The sequence below is a fragment of the Idiotropiscis lumnitzeri genome, chromosome 15, assembly GCF_059441095.1.
Source record: "Idiotropiscis lumnitzeri isolate Australia: NSW breed Sydney's pygmy pipehorse chromosome 15, RoL_Ilum_1.0, whole genome shotgun sequence".
Lineage (NCBI taxonomy): Eukaryota > Metazoa > Chordata > Actinopteri > Syngnathiformes > Syngnathidae > Idiotropiscis > Idiotropiscis lumnitzeri.
In genome coordinates, this window is record NC_142405.1 from 1,000,362 (window position 1) to 1,015,542 (window position 15,181).

At 46.6% G+C, this 15,181-nt stretch overlaps 1 protein-coding gene across 1 annotated transcript in view; it reads left to right on the top strand.

Annotated features, from left to right (window-relative positions):
* Positions 1–959: 959 nt before the first annotated feature.
* The window catches only part of srcin1a (SRC kinase signaling inhibitor 1a), a 59,408-nt gene continuing 45,186 nt past the window's right edge, over positions 960–15,181 (top strand). Inside the window, 1 exon segment of the mRNA XM_088317749.1 lies at positions 960–1,313. Within this exon segment, the coding sequence (XP_088173875.1) occupies positions 1,292–1,313 (22 nt within the window). The 5' untranslated portion in view covers positions 960–1,291.

The window sequence follows — 15,181 nt, forward strand, 5'->3', positions numbered from 1 at the left end:
GGCACCCGCACGTGCGCGTGCACGCGTGGCATGCACCGGTTGCCATGCTGATTCAGCGCCTCTTTGCCATCGGTTCCTCGACGTAGCCTCATCATCAGTTGGTGTTGTCACTCGAGGGATATTTCAAGCGTCTGCTCTCTGTTTTCCTCCCTGAAGCACCAACCTTCTTCAACAGCGATTTCTGGTACAGATATTGCTTTAACCCTTTCCCAACCGAACATGGATAGAGAGATACAGCGGTTACAGTACACGGATGAAGTACACATCGTTGCTGTTCTGCGGAAAGCCAATTTTGTCCATAATTGAATATTTTTTCCCAACTCGATACAATGTCGCCCCAAGCCTTTTGGGGCGACATTGTAAAAATAATTTCCATGGCTTTAAAAGCTGTCGGCGCCCCTCAGCGTGCAGCCAGAGTTTATATGACCAAATGATCAATTCTACAGCGTTGCTAGAAAATCACAACGTCCCATCACTAGTGAGCTATTTTTAGAACATGCCTGCAAGTTCCCCCCTGTGACCCTTGAGGCTTACATGGTGACCGCCAGCATCACGTAATTGAGCCCTGATTATTGGTAGATTTTTCGGGAAAATATCAGTCAACGTGACGGATGTGGCCGGGGGGAAATGAGGGGGGCGCTGCTGATTAAATTATGGGTGCCCAGATTTTGATGCAACGCCCCCTGCCCATTGTAAACGTCCATCATTTATGTTGTTCGTGTCCACCTCAGCGACGCTCGTGTTTTGGCGCCCAAGATCGCAGCGTCTGTGACTTTAAGAGAGGAAGTCCAACGTTTAATGTGGAAGCGGACGGGAACGTGCGAATTTATCAACATTTGTGTGCCGAGGCTCCGTGCACCGGCGCGCACCCTCTCGCAAGGCTTCTGAAGAACACGCCCCCTCCTTCTCGCTCTCTCTCGCGCGCTCTCCCCCCCCCTCTCACCCCTCCCTGCCTCCCACCCGGGCGCTCCCTTACACACACCCATACACACCCCTACACACACACACACACGCACCTCACACATGCACACACACACGCACGCACGCATACACAAACACACACCGCTGTCGGGGAGCGCCGCCGCTGGACCGCGGCCATCTCGCCAAAGGGAAAGGGAGTCCGAGCGAGGGCGAAGGGACAAAAAGGGGAACAAAGCAGCATTGGAGCGACTGGAAGCGCGAGGCGAAGGAGGCGAAGGAGCGACCTTTACGTGGAGGGGAAAAAAAGAGGCGGGATCGAGGAAAGGGGAAACGCGATCACTGTCACGGCTGCAGCGCTCCTTGACGCAGCATGGGCAATGCACCATCCCAAGGCAGGTCAAACCCTCTGCTTTTTATTTCGTGTGTGTGTGTGTTGTGCGATCCAACCTGCTGACTGTCACACTGGTCAAGATGGGGGACTGGGCCGCGCCGGAGGAAAGCAATGGTTCGGTTGAAGCTCAGTCCGGGTTAGAGGTGCTTGAGGTGTTTTTTTTGGTGGTGGGGGGGTCACAATGAGTTTGGAAGCAGGTGGTGCTCGTGCGTGTGTGTGTGTGTGCGTGTGCAGGTGTGCTTTACCAGAAGACCCCGACATGGAAGCTCTTCCATGTAAGGTGATCACAGATCGCACACGCAGCACAAGACTCATCATTGCCGGGTGCGATCAAGCGCTCTTGCTTCTATCGCAGTTTGTCCTTTCTTCTCAGCAAGGTGCACGCTGCAGGTGTTCCAATGACAAAGCTAATTGAAGGTCACGGTGAGCCTTAATGAGATGATGCTGATCGTCCCAACGGTGACCTCCACCAAGGATGCGCTTTGTAGTGACCAAAACGATGTGAGCGATTTCCACAAAACTTTGCGGAATGCGTTCTTTTTGGGGGGTGAATGCAGATTGACATGATGAGACGGGCAATTTGCTTCATTTCTTTGCCAAAAATATCGCCTCGGTCACATGTTGGCTGTGCAGGTCACATTTTGTTCATAGTGATAGCAGCGCAGTGCCATAGTGGTTAGCATGTTTGCCTCACTATTGAAAGGTTCTGTGTTCCCGAAACGCGGGTGTCAGCTTCTTGAAAGGCAGGACAGGCACTGCACTGTGTACGATGGATGTTGGTATCGTAATGCTAATGCTAATTAGCATCCAAGTTGCAATCATTGCCCTTAAAACAATGCATTGAACACCGTGTGCAGCAACACACAAAATTACAGTAGTCAGTCATAGATTTTTTTTTTTAATCCTCTGCAAAAAAAAACAGTCATATTAGTGTCATACTGAGGAGCTGAGAGGAGTTGAGACATCTCAATGAGTCAGGCTGTCTGCTTTATACTGCCCCCAAGTGGCCAAGGTCGTCACACAAAAACTCAAAGTACAACGAATAGTCAAATAGTCGTTCTGGAATTATAGAATACTTAACATTGCTTATTGACCTTTTTTTTTTTTTTTCCAGATCTTGCACTCAACAAATACTCCAAACATATAATAAAAAACTAAAACTAATCATGAAACTAATTAAAAAATAAATTCTAAAACTGAGTGTTTTTGGTAAAAATTTCAAACCCAAACGAGCAAACCTGCTCTAAAAAATCAATTAAAACTGAATTTAAACAACAAAAGTCAAGACGAAATAAAAAGTAACTCGCGCCGCATTTCCCGTTTTTCATTGGATCATTTTATATTCATAATCGGATGACAGAACCGTCTGACATCAAGTCTGAGGGTAGAAGTGAAAGAAGAACATTTTATTTTGTGTTCTGGGCGCCTTTTTTTTTTTTTTTTTATCAGTTGCTCGACTTGACACTTTTCGACAGTCTCGGCGCTTTATTGGGTCATATTAGCCATCAAGTGGACTTTGGAGCTTTTCATTGGCCGTCCATTCGACTTTGGTCGGGATCCGTCCGAGGACGTCCACAGAGGAGAGAAAAGCTCGGAGGTTGTCGGGGGCGTGAAAGTGGCGTGCTGCGTGACGATTCCAAGTCAGACGTCATTTAGGCGGACAGTCGAGCGGGCCCGAGGGACGGAAATGATGCGACCGAAAGGAAGTTTGGAGGAACACAAAAGCGAGAAAGCCGGGGACGAGCCGAGCCGAGCGGCGGCGAGATGCCGAGGGTCTCGTCGGTTGGCGACGCCTTGGAATAAGGTCATCATTTGGGAGGCTGGCGAGCGCTCGACAGCCCCGAAAATCTTTGATTGCGCCTCAGCCAGGGAAACGCGCTTTGCTTGTGTCATTCAAGAGCTTAACCGGGTCACATTCAGGTTTCGACCTTTTGCACTCCGCAGTTTATTTGATTTCACGCTTTGTTACGCTAAAGCCTCGTGTCTGTCACGACGGACTTGACTCGTTTTTGTCGCTTTATTTGGGAATTTCAAGTCATGCGATGCATCGTTCAAAGCCGACATGTTTTCCGCAACGTGTCACGTGTTGCTCGGCCATTCTCAAAGGCGGCAACGTTTGACCTATTTTGGAGAGACCGCGGGGTCAAACGAAACGACACGAACCGAGCCGCACGTTCAAGTCGCATCGCCGCTGGTGGCGATTAAGCGCAATTAGCCGAACGCGGCTAATCTGCCGCGACTCGCCGGCGGAGCAGGCGGGGCTTCAATCCGCCCGCTGTCACGGCGAATGGAAGTAAACCCGATTTTCAAAGTTTAAAGCCGGCGTCGGCGACGTTGATGCCTTTGTCCACAGATGACTGATCCCGTTAACCTTCGTGTTCATCTCCTTTTTAAATCTCTCCATCCCATCCTGCAGTGACACTTTTAGATGCCAGTTAAACAGAAAAAGGAAAAGAAAAAAAAGAATAGCACTTTGCAGATGTCGTTGTCAGAAGAACAAATAAGATGTTGACTAGGAATATATATTTAAAAAAAAAAAAAAGCTTTTTTTATATGGCACATTTCATCGGCAAGGCAACTCAACCGGAGCATTTAAAGTACAAACAAATACCTCAAACGACACTACTCCTTTGCTCGCTTTCCTGACAATTGCGACACTTTCCATCATATTAAATTCTCCGTTCAAGTAATCGGTGCGCAAATTTGTCCGACTTCAAATGTGTTGGCATTTCACGTCATAATTGATCCTCTCGTCTTAATCTTCTCCTCAAAAGCTGTGCTGATCTCACTTTCAACGTGATCTCGTGCCGCCATCTAGAGGCATCTGTAAGTATTGCGGTGATTTAGAAACGGGAATTACCATGCAGGACGTTTCCTATCATCGCGAGAGCGGCTAATATTTGGTCGTTGTCATTCCCTCGGCTTTCGCTAGCAAATGCTAAAAACACTTTTATGGCTCAGATCTAAAACAATGAGCGTCTGTCGTCAGCTTCAACAGCAGCACACTCATAAACGCCCCCTCAAAGTGTCACCTAAATCTTTAAATGGCTACTTTTTCACGAGGGCAGTATTAGTTTATTGGATCTTAACACGGTAATCAATCCCGCCAAATCAACTGATAATGGGATTTGCTCGCGATGCTCTCGTTTACGGCGCTCTTAATTACAAAACCTGCACGAGTTTGCGTCTTCATCACTGACACTTCACTTCTCCCCGAGGAGATTCTTCTTTTCGGCTTTTCTTCTTCCGCTCACGCCGGTGGGCAGTTTGGGCTCCGATGTTTAACCAGCATGCATAAACGGCGACCCTCGCGTGAACTGCCCGCTTTTTTAAAAATTTTATTTATTTATTTTTTATTGTGCTTGACTTTTCAGACAGCTTGCAAACGGCCTGACATCAGCGTGTTCGCACACTCACTTATTGGCCGTCGAGCACCTGCTCGTCCCCGCAGCACAAAGCGCTGCCAGCTCTGGCCTGTGATTGGCTGGCGATGACGCAATGTTTCACGGCAGGCGTCGCCAAGCATGCGCTCGCTGTGTTTTTGGGGCGAGTCACATCGTCACTGACCCTTGCGGGAGCCAAATGAAATCTGATCGCCATGCGCGCTCAAATTTTGGTTCTCGCTTCCTATGACGTCCTCGTGCCGGCAGGTTGACACTGCACCGGCGCCTGTCGGAGCTTTCTTGACTCGCAGACAGCGCAGCCGACTTTCTAAAATTATGAAAATCTTTGTCCCTTTCCCCGGCGATTGTACGCTCAAGGTTGTTAATGATTCCACCGTTGAAATATTACTTACATTTATCAAAGAATTTTTTCCTTCACTTGTCAGACGGGAGGTTTGATGTGTGATGACAAATAACGCAATCATTTGTTCTCACGTTTGTTGCATGGCGACGGCCATTTTTAGTCTTTTTGTGGTCACGCTCGAATGTCTCATTGAGATGCAGCGTCAATCGCTTCTCATTTTTTACATTTATCATATAATCAGGTTGGACTTGAAATTCAATCCATTTTTTTTTTTAATGGACTGAGAAAATTTGGCCTTCGCCATTCGGGCATCCGAATGTGTAAAGCGAGTTTGTTTCGGTTAACGTCGAACGTCACCTTCCTGTCAACATGTTGACAGATTTCAAAAGGTTTCTATTTACAACATCTTGTCTCAATTTGACTTTCTACTGGAGAAAATACAAAAATGGAGAAAAAGGAAGCCAAACATGGCGAGTTTGCCAGACTTTTTTTCACATTTGTGTGGGACAAACGGAAAATGTTGCCGGCCAGATTGTGATCTAAAAATAAATCATCATCTTTGTTGAACGCATTTTCGTGTGACGTTGGCTTTCCTCGCCTGATCCAGGACGACTTCCTGGCCTGCGCGCGAAGATCGCGGCGAGCGAGGCGATCGCGAGCGCTCGCCGAGAGAACAAAGAGCGATGAGGCAAGCGGCGCTTTTGGAGGAAATGAGTTTGGCGACGTTAGCGAGGCGCTGGCGAAAGCGCTAATAGTTTTCCTTTTTCCCCGTCCCGATGGTCCCCTCCTACGTTCTACCTCTTATCAACTCTGATTTTCATTCCCCAGATGCTCTGGCAGGAATACAAAGCAGGCGGCGCCGGCGCTGATGATTTGGGGCCCAGATTAGCCTCCTTCTGTTCCCAACTGGATCCAATTTATCACTCGTTGCGTTCTGCTTCTTATACTCGTTCGTCGGCGTTCTCTCGGTTGTCTCGTTCCATCCGTCAAACCTTCGAACCTGAAATCCTCCAAAGTGACACATTTTTCTTCGCCGCGTCTCAACGGTCTCTCGGCGAGAACGACAATTTTCAAAATTTGTTCTCATCCCTCTTCTTAAGCAGCACCACGTTTCTTTTTATGATGTGCTTTCCTTTCTCGAAATCAATACCCGAACGGGTGCCCGCCAAGTCTCCGCAGCAAGGCGGGAAACCGACTCGTGTGTCTGAATACCGTAACTAAAATATTCCAATACCCGCCCGTAGCACGCCGAGCGTCCCCGAGACTGTCAGTCGACCTCCACCGAGTGCAGCGAGAGATCAATTCTTTTCCAGCACATTAAAAATCTCTTAAGAAGCTCACTGAAAATTTGAACACAATTTGAAAATGAGCTTTAGCTCGCGAGGGATGTTCCATGTGTTTTCCGTTTATGTGTAAACAAAGCCGTATTGAGTTTGACTCACTTGAAATCTGAATTGAATTGAAAAAGAAAAAAGGGACAGTTAGCCATTAAATTGGAATTAGGCTGTCGGACCTGCCGAGTAAATCCAGCCTAACGAATCGATAGAAAGACTCGCAAAAAAAAAAAAAAAAAATCCATATTTTGTCAGTAACTGTCTGGCATCTCATTAAAAAAAAATTAATATTTGCAAAGAAGTGGGCAAGCCGCTGGAGGACTTTCCGGATCCCGTCTTCCAGTTGATCAGGCGCAACATTGCATGCAAAGTCCTCGGCCGCGCCCGACCCGACTGCCACAAACTATCAGGGCAGCGACGATGAAAAGGTCACATTCTTCTTCCTCGTCGCCCCTTGACACCGACCTGTTCCCTTTTTTTTTTTTTTTTTCCAGCACTCGACGCGTCGCTTGCCTCGCCATCGATCAGCCCGGCCGCATCCATCTCCTCAGCGACAAACCCACTGTGTGTTATTGACATTTTTGAAAAGACTGCCCAAGAAGGAAATGGAAACTGCCACGGAGATTTGCTTGGGGCTGAAAAAGGAATGACGTTTTTTTTTATTTTTTTTTTAAGGGCAGCAAAATAAACAGTTCTTAGTTTGTTAATTGTTATTATGTCCGACTTTTTGGGTGGCGATGCGCATTTAGTTTGCATGGGACTTGTCAAATTCCGATAAAAGCATCCAATTCTCCAAGAAAATGAATTTTGCAGAGGCCAATATCAGGATATTGATATTTTTGTGATCTACGAGTGTCGGCGCCAGATGGTTTCCTTTGTTGCGATGCGTGCGTGTGTGTTGTGCACGCTCCACTTTCACAGGGATTGGTGATGTCACAGGGGGGCGTGGTCTTTCTTATTAGCCGTCGCACACACCTGTGGGTCATCATTTGTTTTGTTTGGATGGTGTGAGCACGGGGAAGGAACCTTTGGCTGAGCGTCCGAATCTTCAAGGAAAGCAACTTCATGTGTGAGTGAAACAAACGTGGAACGTCGGCCAACTCGTGTTGCGGAGAGAGAGCTGATCAGTCCAAGAGAGCGACCTTGAGTGGCCACCGAAGTAAGTGCCTGTCATTTTCGTGCAAACCTAAAAACAAGAGTCAAGATAGCGATGATGCAATGGTTGGGATGCGCGTCATCCATCTTTCAACTCCTCTCGTCGCAGCCTGCCGGGGCCTCATTTTAGTTGGACGTCACAATTGGGTTCTCGTTTGTCAGTCGTCCAATTATTCTTCTGCCTCCTGGTGGCTGAGGCAGGCACATCAGAAAAATGAATTCCTTTGCGACACAAAATACGGATGCAACATTGAAATATTTAGACTGTATTTAACTATTTTCACTGTTTCTAAAATATCGTGTTTCATTTTTTGGGACGACGCTGGAATGGATTGATCGCATTTGCATTCATTTCACTCTGGAAAGATGATTTGAGTTGCATGATGCAGTTCAACTGAATATGGCGCTTATTGCAATTTTAATTTTTTTTTAATGGCTATCCAATTTGAAGGGTTCGCCGGTTGTCATTTCGTCAGCCTCTCCAGCTTGACCTCCTTCTTTCAAAGGCAAGCCGCAAGGATCTTCGAAGGTCGTCACATTGCGCTGCCAAATTTCCTTGTCGCACCTTCCGCGTTCCTCCGAGCTGAAAGTAGGCGGCCGCGATGATGTCGCAGACGAACCAGTGGGTGTCTCCGACAATAGCGGAACATTTTGTTTGTGATTCTGTCCAACGTTGCCGCGTCTGTAGTCGCGCTCGCCATCCGCCTCCTCCTTCAATATCTGACGTGCTCATTTGGAGGGAACGAAAATGAGACAAAGCTTGGCCATGCTGAGGTCATGGCGTACGTTTCGGAGACCTCCAGTGGATGAGGTGACGCATTTTGGTGAGAAGGAAGAAAAAAGTCGCAGGCGGTGGTTGTTCAAAGAATATCTTCGGTAAACATGACAAGAAGATGAAGTCAAACGTAGATTTCTTTGTTTTTTTAAAAGCAAATCACAACACTTTCCGGGAAGCCGGCGAGCTCGCATAAAGCGCTGCTAGCTCCTGACGGACAACTGAAAACGTTTTGCATCACATGCTTCCCGATCTGAAACTTGATGCCTCAAGAGTCCGAATGTTGGATGAAACGGAGCATCTCGTGTGTTTAATGCCGCCTGACAAGTGGATCTCGGCATTAGCGGCAGCGCTTGTTGATGGAATCGCCTCACGGCGCTGCGAACACTCATTGCATGGCGCCCTCTTGAGATAAACGGCCGCGATGGGCCTGACGTGCTTCCAAACGAGGGGGGGGGGGGGTTGGCGATGCAAGTCTGTCGGGAACTGGAGGGAGGCCTGACACATCTGAGAGCAAAATAATCCGGCGCCCCAGACACCGGTTTGGTCTTCAGGCGACGCCGAGTGGATGCGCGAATGTTTTGCCTTCATTAACCTCGTGGACGCTTGACGTGATATCAGGACGGAGACGCCGCTTGATTGACCAACTTTGTCACACGCGCGTCGGCCGCTACGGCGCTCGCTTCCTCCCGCCGTTACTAGGAAACAGGAGCCTCGCGGAAACGCGGAGAGGTGTCACGCGATTATGCCGAGCGGGCCTCGGGGGGGTTAAAAGGCAGAATAAACGCTCGACGCCGAATACATTCAACGCATCTCGGAGTCATCCGCTCCGTTTTTGTTCCTGCACGAGGACACCTGCCAACACGCTCGGGACGGCGCAATGCTGAGAATCAGTTGGAAAATTGCGAGTTAAGCTTGGGCCTGGCGAAAAAAAACAAAACGATTCTTGGGAGTACTTGATGGTGCCATAAAGGTCCAAAATATCGGCGTTGTGTTGCCCTAAAGTCGTAGTGAAACAAAATTAAAGTCACAATCGCTCCTTTTTGGAAAGTCCCCGAAACGCTGGCATTTTGTTGACTTGCCCCGCCCACATTAGATGGCGGCGATTTTCAAATAAAACGTCGGAATCTTCCCGGAGACGTTATTATGAATCCCACTTGAGTTCCAGGCCACATTTAATATTCGTCCTTCTATGCAGATGATAAAGAAAAGAAAAGGGTAAATATTGTTTTCTTGTCGGTCTACGTGTTGCACCGTTTGTGTTCTCTCAATTGCCTAAATTGGTTCAAGCGCTGCAAAATAGATGCGATTAGAATTTGCATGAAGCGAAGCGACTGAATGACTAAGCTTTGGAATGATCTTTTTTTGTTTAGTTTGATCGTCAACTTGAACTGAGGGTGGCATTCAAATTTTTTTTCTCCAAACTCGTGTTTATTGTGACGTGTTGTTAGTTTGCCATGTTTCTGTGGCTGAAACAAAGCTGATCAGCAGGATTTCGATTCCCGGTGACACGGCCGCCGAGTACGAGACGGAACGCGTCGCTGAACCCGAGTCGTGAAGCCATTTCCGTCTGTTCTTCTCAAACGAGCGTTTTGTTGGCGTATGGAAAGCCATCCGAGTTCCTCCTTTGGCACGAGCTGTCCTCCTTGGCCAGGAAGTGGACTTGCTCGCGCTCACGCTGCCTCACGATGCCTCTTTGGCGCGTCATCGTGCCAAAAGGCCTCGCTGGTAAAATATCCACGCTGACGATATGGCGGCGAGGCGGCGAATGCTTCCGGGGGGGCCGGCGGGGGGGGCGGGGTCTTCCCGTTCGGCGCCTCAATGTGGAGTGGAAGGAGGGCCGGAATGTTGCCTGAAGCAGCTACGGAAATTTCTTGCTCATGTTTGTTAAACACGCAAGGCGAGGACCGTAGAACAAAATCACATTAAATCACAATCGCATGATTTAGGAAAGAAAAATCGGTCCAGTCTTTTTTTTTTTTTTTTAGTCTTTCAGCTCCAGTTGCCTTTTTGACTCCCGTCGCTTCTGAGTTGTTTTTTTTTTTCTTTTTTTGCTGTCACCGACAAAGCGCGATGACACCAGGATGGCGGCCTCCGATATTCACGGCGTTGTGCATGCGCTCCGCTGCATTGTGCATTCACTTTTGTCTTTTAGTGGCTTTGTTAAAACAAAGTCTCGGCTGCTCGCCGGCGCAGAACGACTCGTTTGCTTCCTTTGTCAACATAGACAGCCTTTGAGAGGCTTGAGAAATGCCGTGGCTTAAAACGTCCCCTAATGACGAGTGGCGGTCGGGGAGGCGGTCGCCATGAATCATTCCCGTCGATAAAAGACGCCGAGTGTCGTTTGCGACATTTAGTGTTATGTGGAGTGTTTGGTGCATGCGTCGAACGCGGAGACGCGTTCTCACATCGTTGCTTTCTCAGGTGTCAAACTGTTGACGACTCGGTCCGTTTTCCGCCTGGTTTGGTTCTGATAAATGTTCACAATTTTTGGGTTATTTTTGTATGGATAGATACCGGAATATTTCATATTTTGAGAATTATTGCTTTGGCTCTTTTTGGACTGTCCCCATTTGCATGTATTTCCATTTCCAATGGATTTATTTATTTTATAAAAATACCTTGCTGTGACCTGTGCTACAGAAAAAAAAAATATATCCATATAAAAAAACATATATTTCTATTTTATACCATCAATGGTGGCACAAAGTCGCCACGCCCTTGTTACTCTTGCGCAACTCCTGTCCAACTTTTTACATCCCAAAATCAAGAGCGCTTCAAGCAATCATGACCACCGACAAAATACACTACCAAAGTACGCCTACTCCTAAAAATAAAAATTGAATTCAGTCATTTTGCACGTTTCGTTAGCACACTTTTGAGAATCTCAGCGGCGGCATCTCCACGGAGCGCAAGCCGAGGTTTCGAAAGTTGTTTGAGTAGGAGAGGAAGCGAGCGTTGTCGATTCATTTGTAATCGCTTGTTTACACCCAAGGCGCTTCCTTGCACGGCATACAAATGTTAGTCAAATTGAAAGTATCCTTCTTAACGACGGAGGAGTTCACGCGTTGTTAGTGTTGGCGCCGTCTTTGACAGCCGGTTGCCATAAAAAAAAAAAAAGAGATTCCTTGCTGCATGCAAATGAGTTTGTCAGAGTGAGCGCCTGGAGAACGGACGCGCCGACCTCTTGGCGTTCTGATTCCTCGGCCTTCTCGCATTGATCCGTCGCTCGCTTGGTGACATTTGCACCACCGAAAGCGATCGAGGCTTCCGATTGATCACATTTCGGTGTTTGGAAAGGAGCTTTAAGCAACGAGGAGGAGGCGGACATTGTGAATGGCCTAAAAAAAAACAAAAAACTAGTTGGCATCGTTGCTAAGGTTGCAGCGATGGGTGAACTCACGGCAAATTTCCTTGAAGTGAAGAATTTTCGCCATTGTCCGGATCGAATTGCGTTTTTGCCATCAAATTGTGGATAAAACAATCTTTGCAATGCACAAAGTGAATTTTTTATTATTATTTTTTGGCCAAAGCTGAAGTAGACGTCCTTCCTTTTTGTTGTATCCTTGAGTGTTTTTGTTTTTTTCCCGGGCTGCGCTGCTCATGACCTCGGAGGGGAGGGGAAAAAAAAACTTTTTATTTATTTATTTATTCATTTTTATATAAACATTCTGCCTTTTCCAACTTCTTTCTGGATTGTCTGGCTCACTGTGAGCATCCCATTAATGATCATTTGTGCTGCGACGGCGCAAACTGACTCAGCGTTCAAGTCGTAATTAACCTCCCGAACTTGAACTGGGATCATACGAGGCCAGCCCACCCGGTGGAGCGCTCGGACGTCCACGTGGCAGCACCTGCTGACTCGCTTGGAAATGGATGCCGGTACTTCGGCCCAGGACGCTTCAACGCTCGTTTGCGCCTTTCCGCACGTCATGCGACTGAAAGCTTTTCATGCAGGACAGCGTTTAATTGAATAGAACGAGCGGGAGTGCATTCAGGCCAAATCCAACGCAGTAAAAGTTGACCCAGGCGAGTGTTTAATGAATAGAAGTGGCAGCAATTTAGACAGGCCAGCATCTGAAGTTTTGCTACGGCCAAAGCAGTGACGTTTTTTTTTTCGTCTTCATATATTATTGTTACACTCTTAAAATTGCTGCGTCAAAAAACAAAAAAAAACCTCATTTGGGCAAAAAAAATAGACTAACCCGTTACTTGGGTCGATCAACCCAACTTTGTTGCTTGTTTTTTTGTTGTTTTTTTTAACAGAACCCCCCCAAAAAAAAAAAATTTGGTCCAATTGTTTAAAAAAGGTGTGTTGTTTACAGCATGTACAGAACGATTTTGTACTGTGAATGCACAAAAATGTTCATAAACCGATTGTTAAAACAGTGCCTTTTGACACGGCAACAACTTTGCTCATTAAAACGGAACAGACCCAAAATAAATTTTTTTTGCATATTTTTGGAACTATAGAGTGCCCCTAGTGGTGAAAGAGAAAATTGATTTTCATTCTTCGAGGGCAGATCCGGTCTTTGGCCCTCTCGACTGAATATCACAAATGGAAAATGTTTTTCATGTGTTAATATAACAAATGCAATGATGATTAAAAGCACAGGCGCTGTCGAATGGATTTTTGTTGCTTGTCGTTGAAAATTGCGCATATGTGAGGCTAAGCGGGAGAAGACGGTTGGATGGAGTTCATACGAGCCAGCGTTTAGTATGACTGACGTGGTCCCGCTTCTTTGTGTCTTTGCACCTGCATCATTGAGCCGCCATCCTCAAATGACGCTTCCCTCTTCTGTCGCTTTAATTGCCATAAAACTCCTCCACATGCTTTCGGCCCCAAGAGCTTCGGGTGCGCGTGCTCGCATGTTATCTTGGAGATGCAGAGGCGTCATCTTGCTGTCGATTTGACAGCCGACGCCGTCTCGTGCCGAGCGCGGGATGTTTATCATCATCATCGTCAGCGGCGATCGGCGATCAAATTCTTTATGTCTTGTGACAGCCAGACGGCGAGGCATCTTCGCCATGCCTGCCTTTTCTGTCCTGTTTCATGTTTTTCACTTACTGTCGCGCCAACATATTTTTGGGGGTGGAAGATATGGAGGTACGCTGCAAGTTTATTCTTGGTCACCCGTTTTCTTAGTACACACAATTTGGAGTTAGTCATTTGATAAATACCTGGATATGTTTTCTTGTTTATTTTTTTTGCAGTGGAATCAACACTGCGCTAATATATGCTTCAATGAATTTGGTTGCCTTGCTCAGCCAAAAAAGGCCCAAAAACTATTGCAAAGTTAGAAAAAAAAAATCCAATTTATGAAAAAATATTTTTTTAATTATTCATACACTAATTCAGAATATTACAACTCCAAAATAATAATAAAAATAAATTCTCCAATGTTTTAAATATTTAATAATGGAGACAAATTAATCATTTATAAAACATAATCACATTTTAATTGTAATATAACAATTCTTTGAATGTAGTGTCAATATACCATTTTAAAATGCTTTGTCGGCTAACCAAACAGGCAGCACCCTTTCCCATTTCACACGAGCTCCTCTGGTGACTTTTGCCATCATTATTTCTCCACTCGGCACTCAAATAGGCCACGATAGTTTTTGTGTCTCTGCAATTCTCGGGATCTTTTCACTCAATTAGTCTCAGCACTCGTCCTGCTTCTCGCTCGCTCGCTCGCTCGCTCGCTCGCTCGCTCGCTCTCCATCCGAGGGCTCGACTTAGCATAATCAAACACTTGTGTGCTTGCTGCCTCTGCGTACACAATCCCCGCGGCCCTTCGCTATTAGATGAGCAGATTAGAGAAGCAGCGTGTTGTCACGAAAAAAAAACCGTCTGTGTGTGTTGGCTGAAATGAAGGACGCGTGATCAGGTGCAAAATAGGTTTCACTGCCTCTACTTGCCGCTCGTTGCGGTTCTCAAACGTGTGACATCGACACAGCATGTCTCATAAGATCCATGAAGACACGTACGGGACTTGAAAAGAGAAGAAAACATTCGATAGGATCCGAATGAGCAAACGGAATGAAAAAAACACGTATAAATTGAATTAAAAAAGTCTGAATCGGAATGGAATTGAATTCGGATTGAAACCAAACCGAATGTAAACACTTTAATGGGAAAAGTTTTTGTTTGAGACATTTCAAGTTAACTGCACAATGTTTTTTTTTTTGGATGTATTTTGTAGAGCGCCTTGCTTGTGAAATTTCAAGCTCATGTCAGGGATATTTTAATGACTGCGTCGTTTCAAATCCACTTTGAGGCGGGAAATGTCAAGATGATGACAATTTGGGACTGAAGAGCTGCGTTATCAAAATTCATTTAAAAAATGGTGGCACATTCGTCAGATGCAACGGTTTTGTTTGTGGAACGCTTTTGAAGATTTCACTTTGCAACGTTACGTCGGCGGTCGAGCCATTCGGACGACTTTGATGTGAAATTCCAAATGAATTGCGCACATCCGCTTGAGGTCGCTTCAAGCTTTGCGTTTTATTTGAGATTTGTGGCGTCAAATCGGAGCGACGACGAGGCTCGCCGTCTTTGGCTGCGACCGGTGGCGACTCCGGAGCTGGCCGCTCCTTTCGCGGGTGGAACCTTTTCACACAACGAGCTGGGCGAGAGGACGCCAAAGTGGAAGTGCCTCTTTTGTCGAGATTTTGAAAGCAAGTGAAGAGCACGAGATGCCATTAAAGGAAAGGCCGCTTTTGTATTTGCTCGGTGAACTAAATAGGCCAGCGTCTGACGTGGACAAAACCTTTGCGGCATCCTTGAGGACGCGACCAGTGATCGGCGCGGTTGCAGCGGACTCAAACGTGCCTTTTTGGGGCGATGCTGCC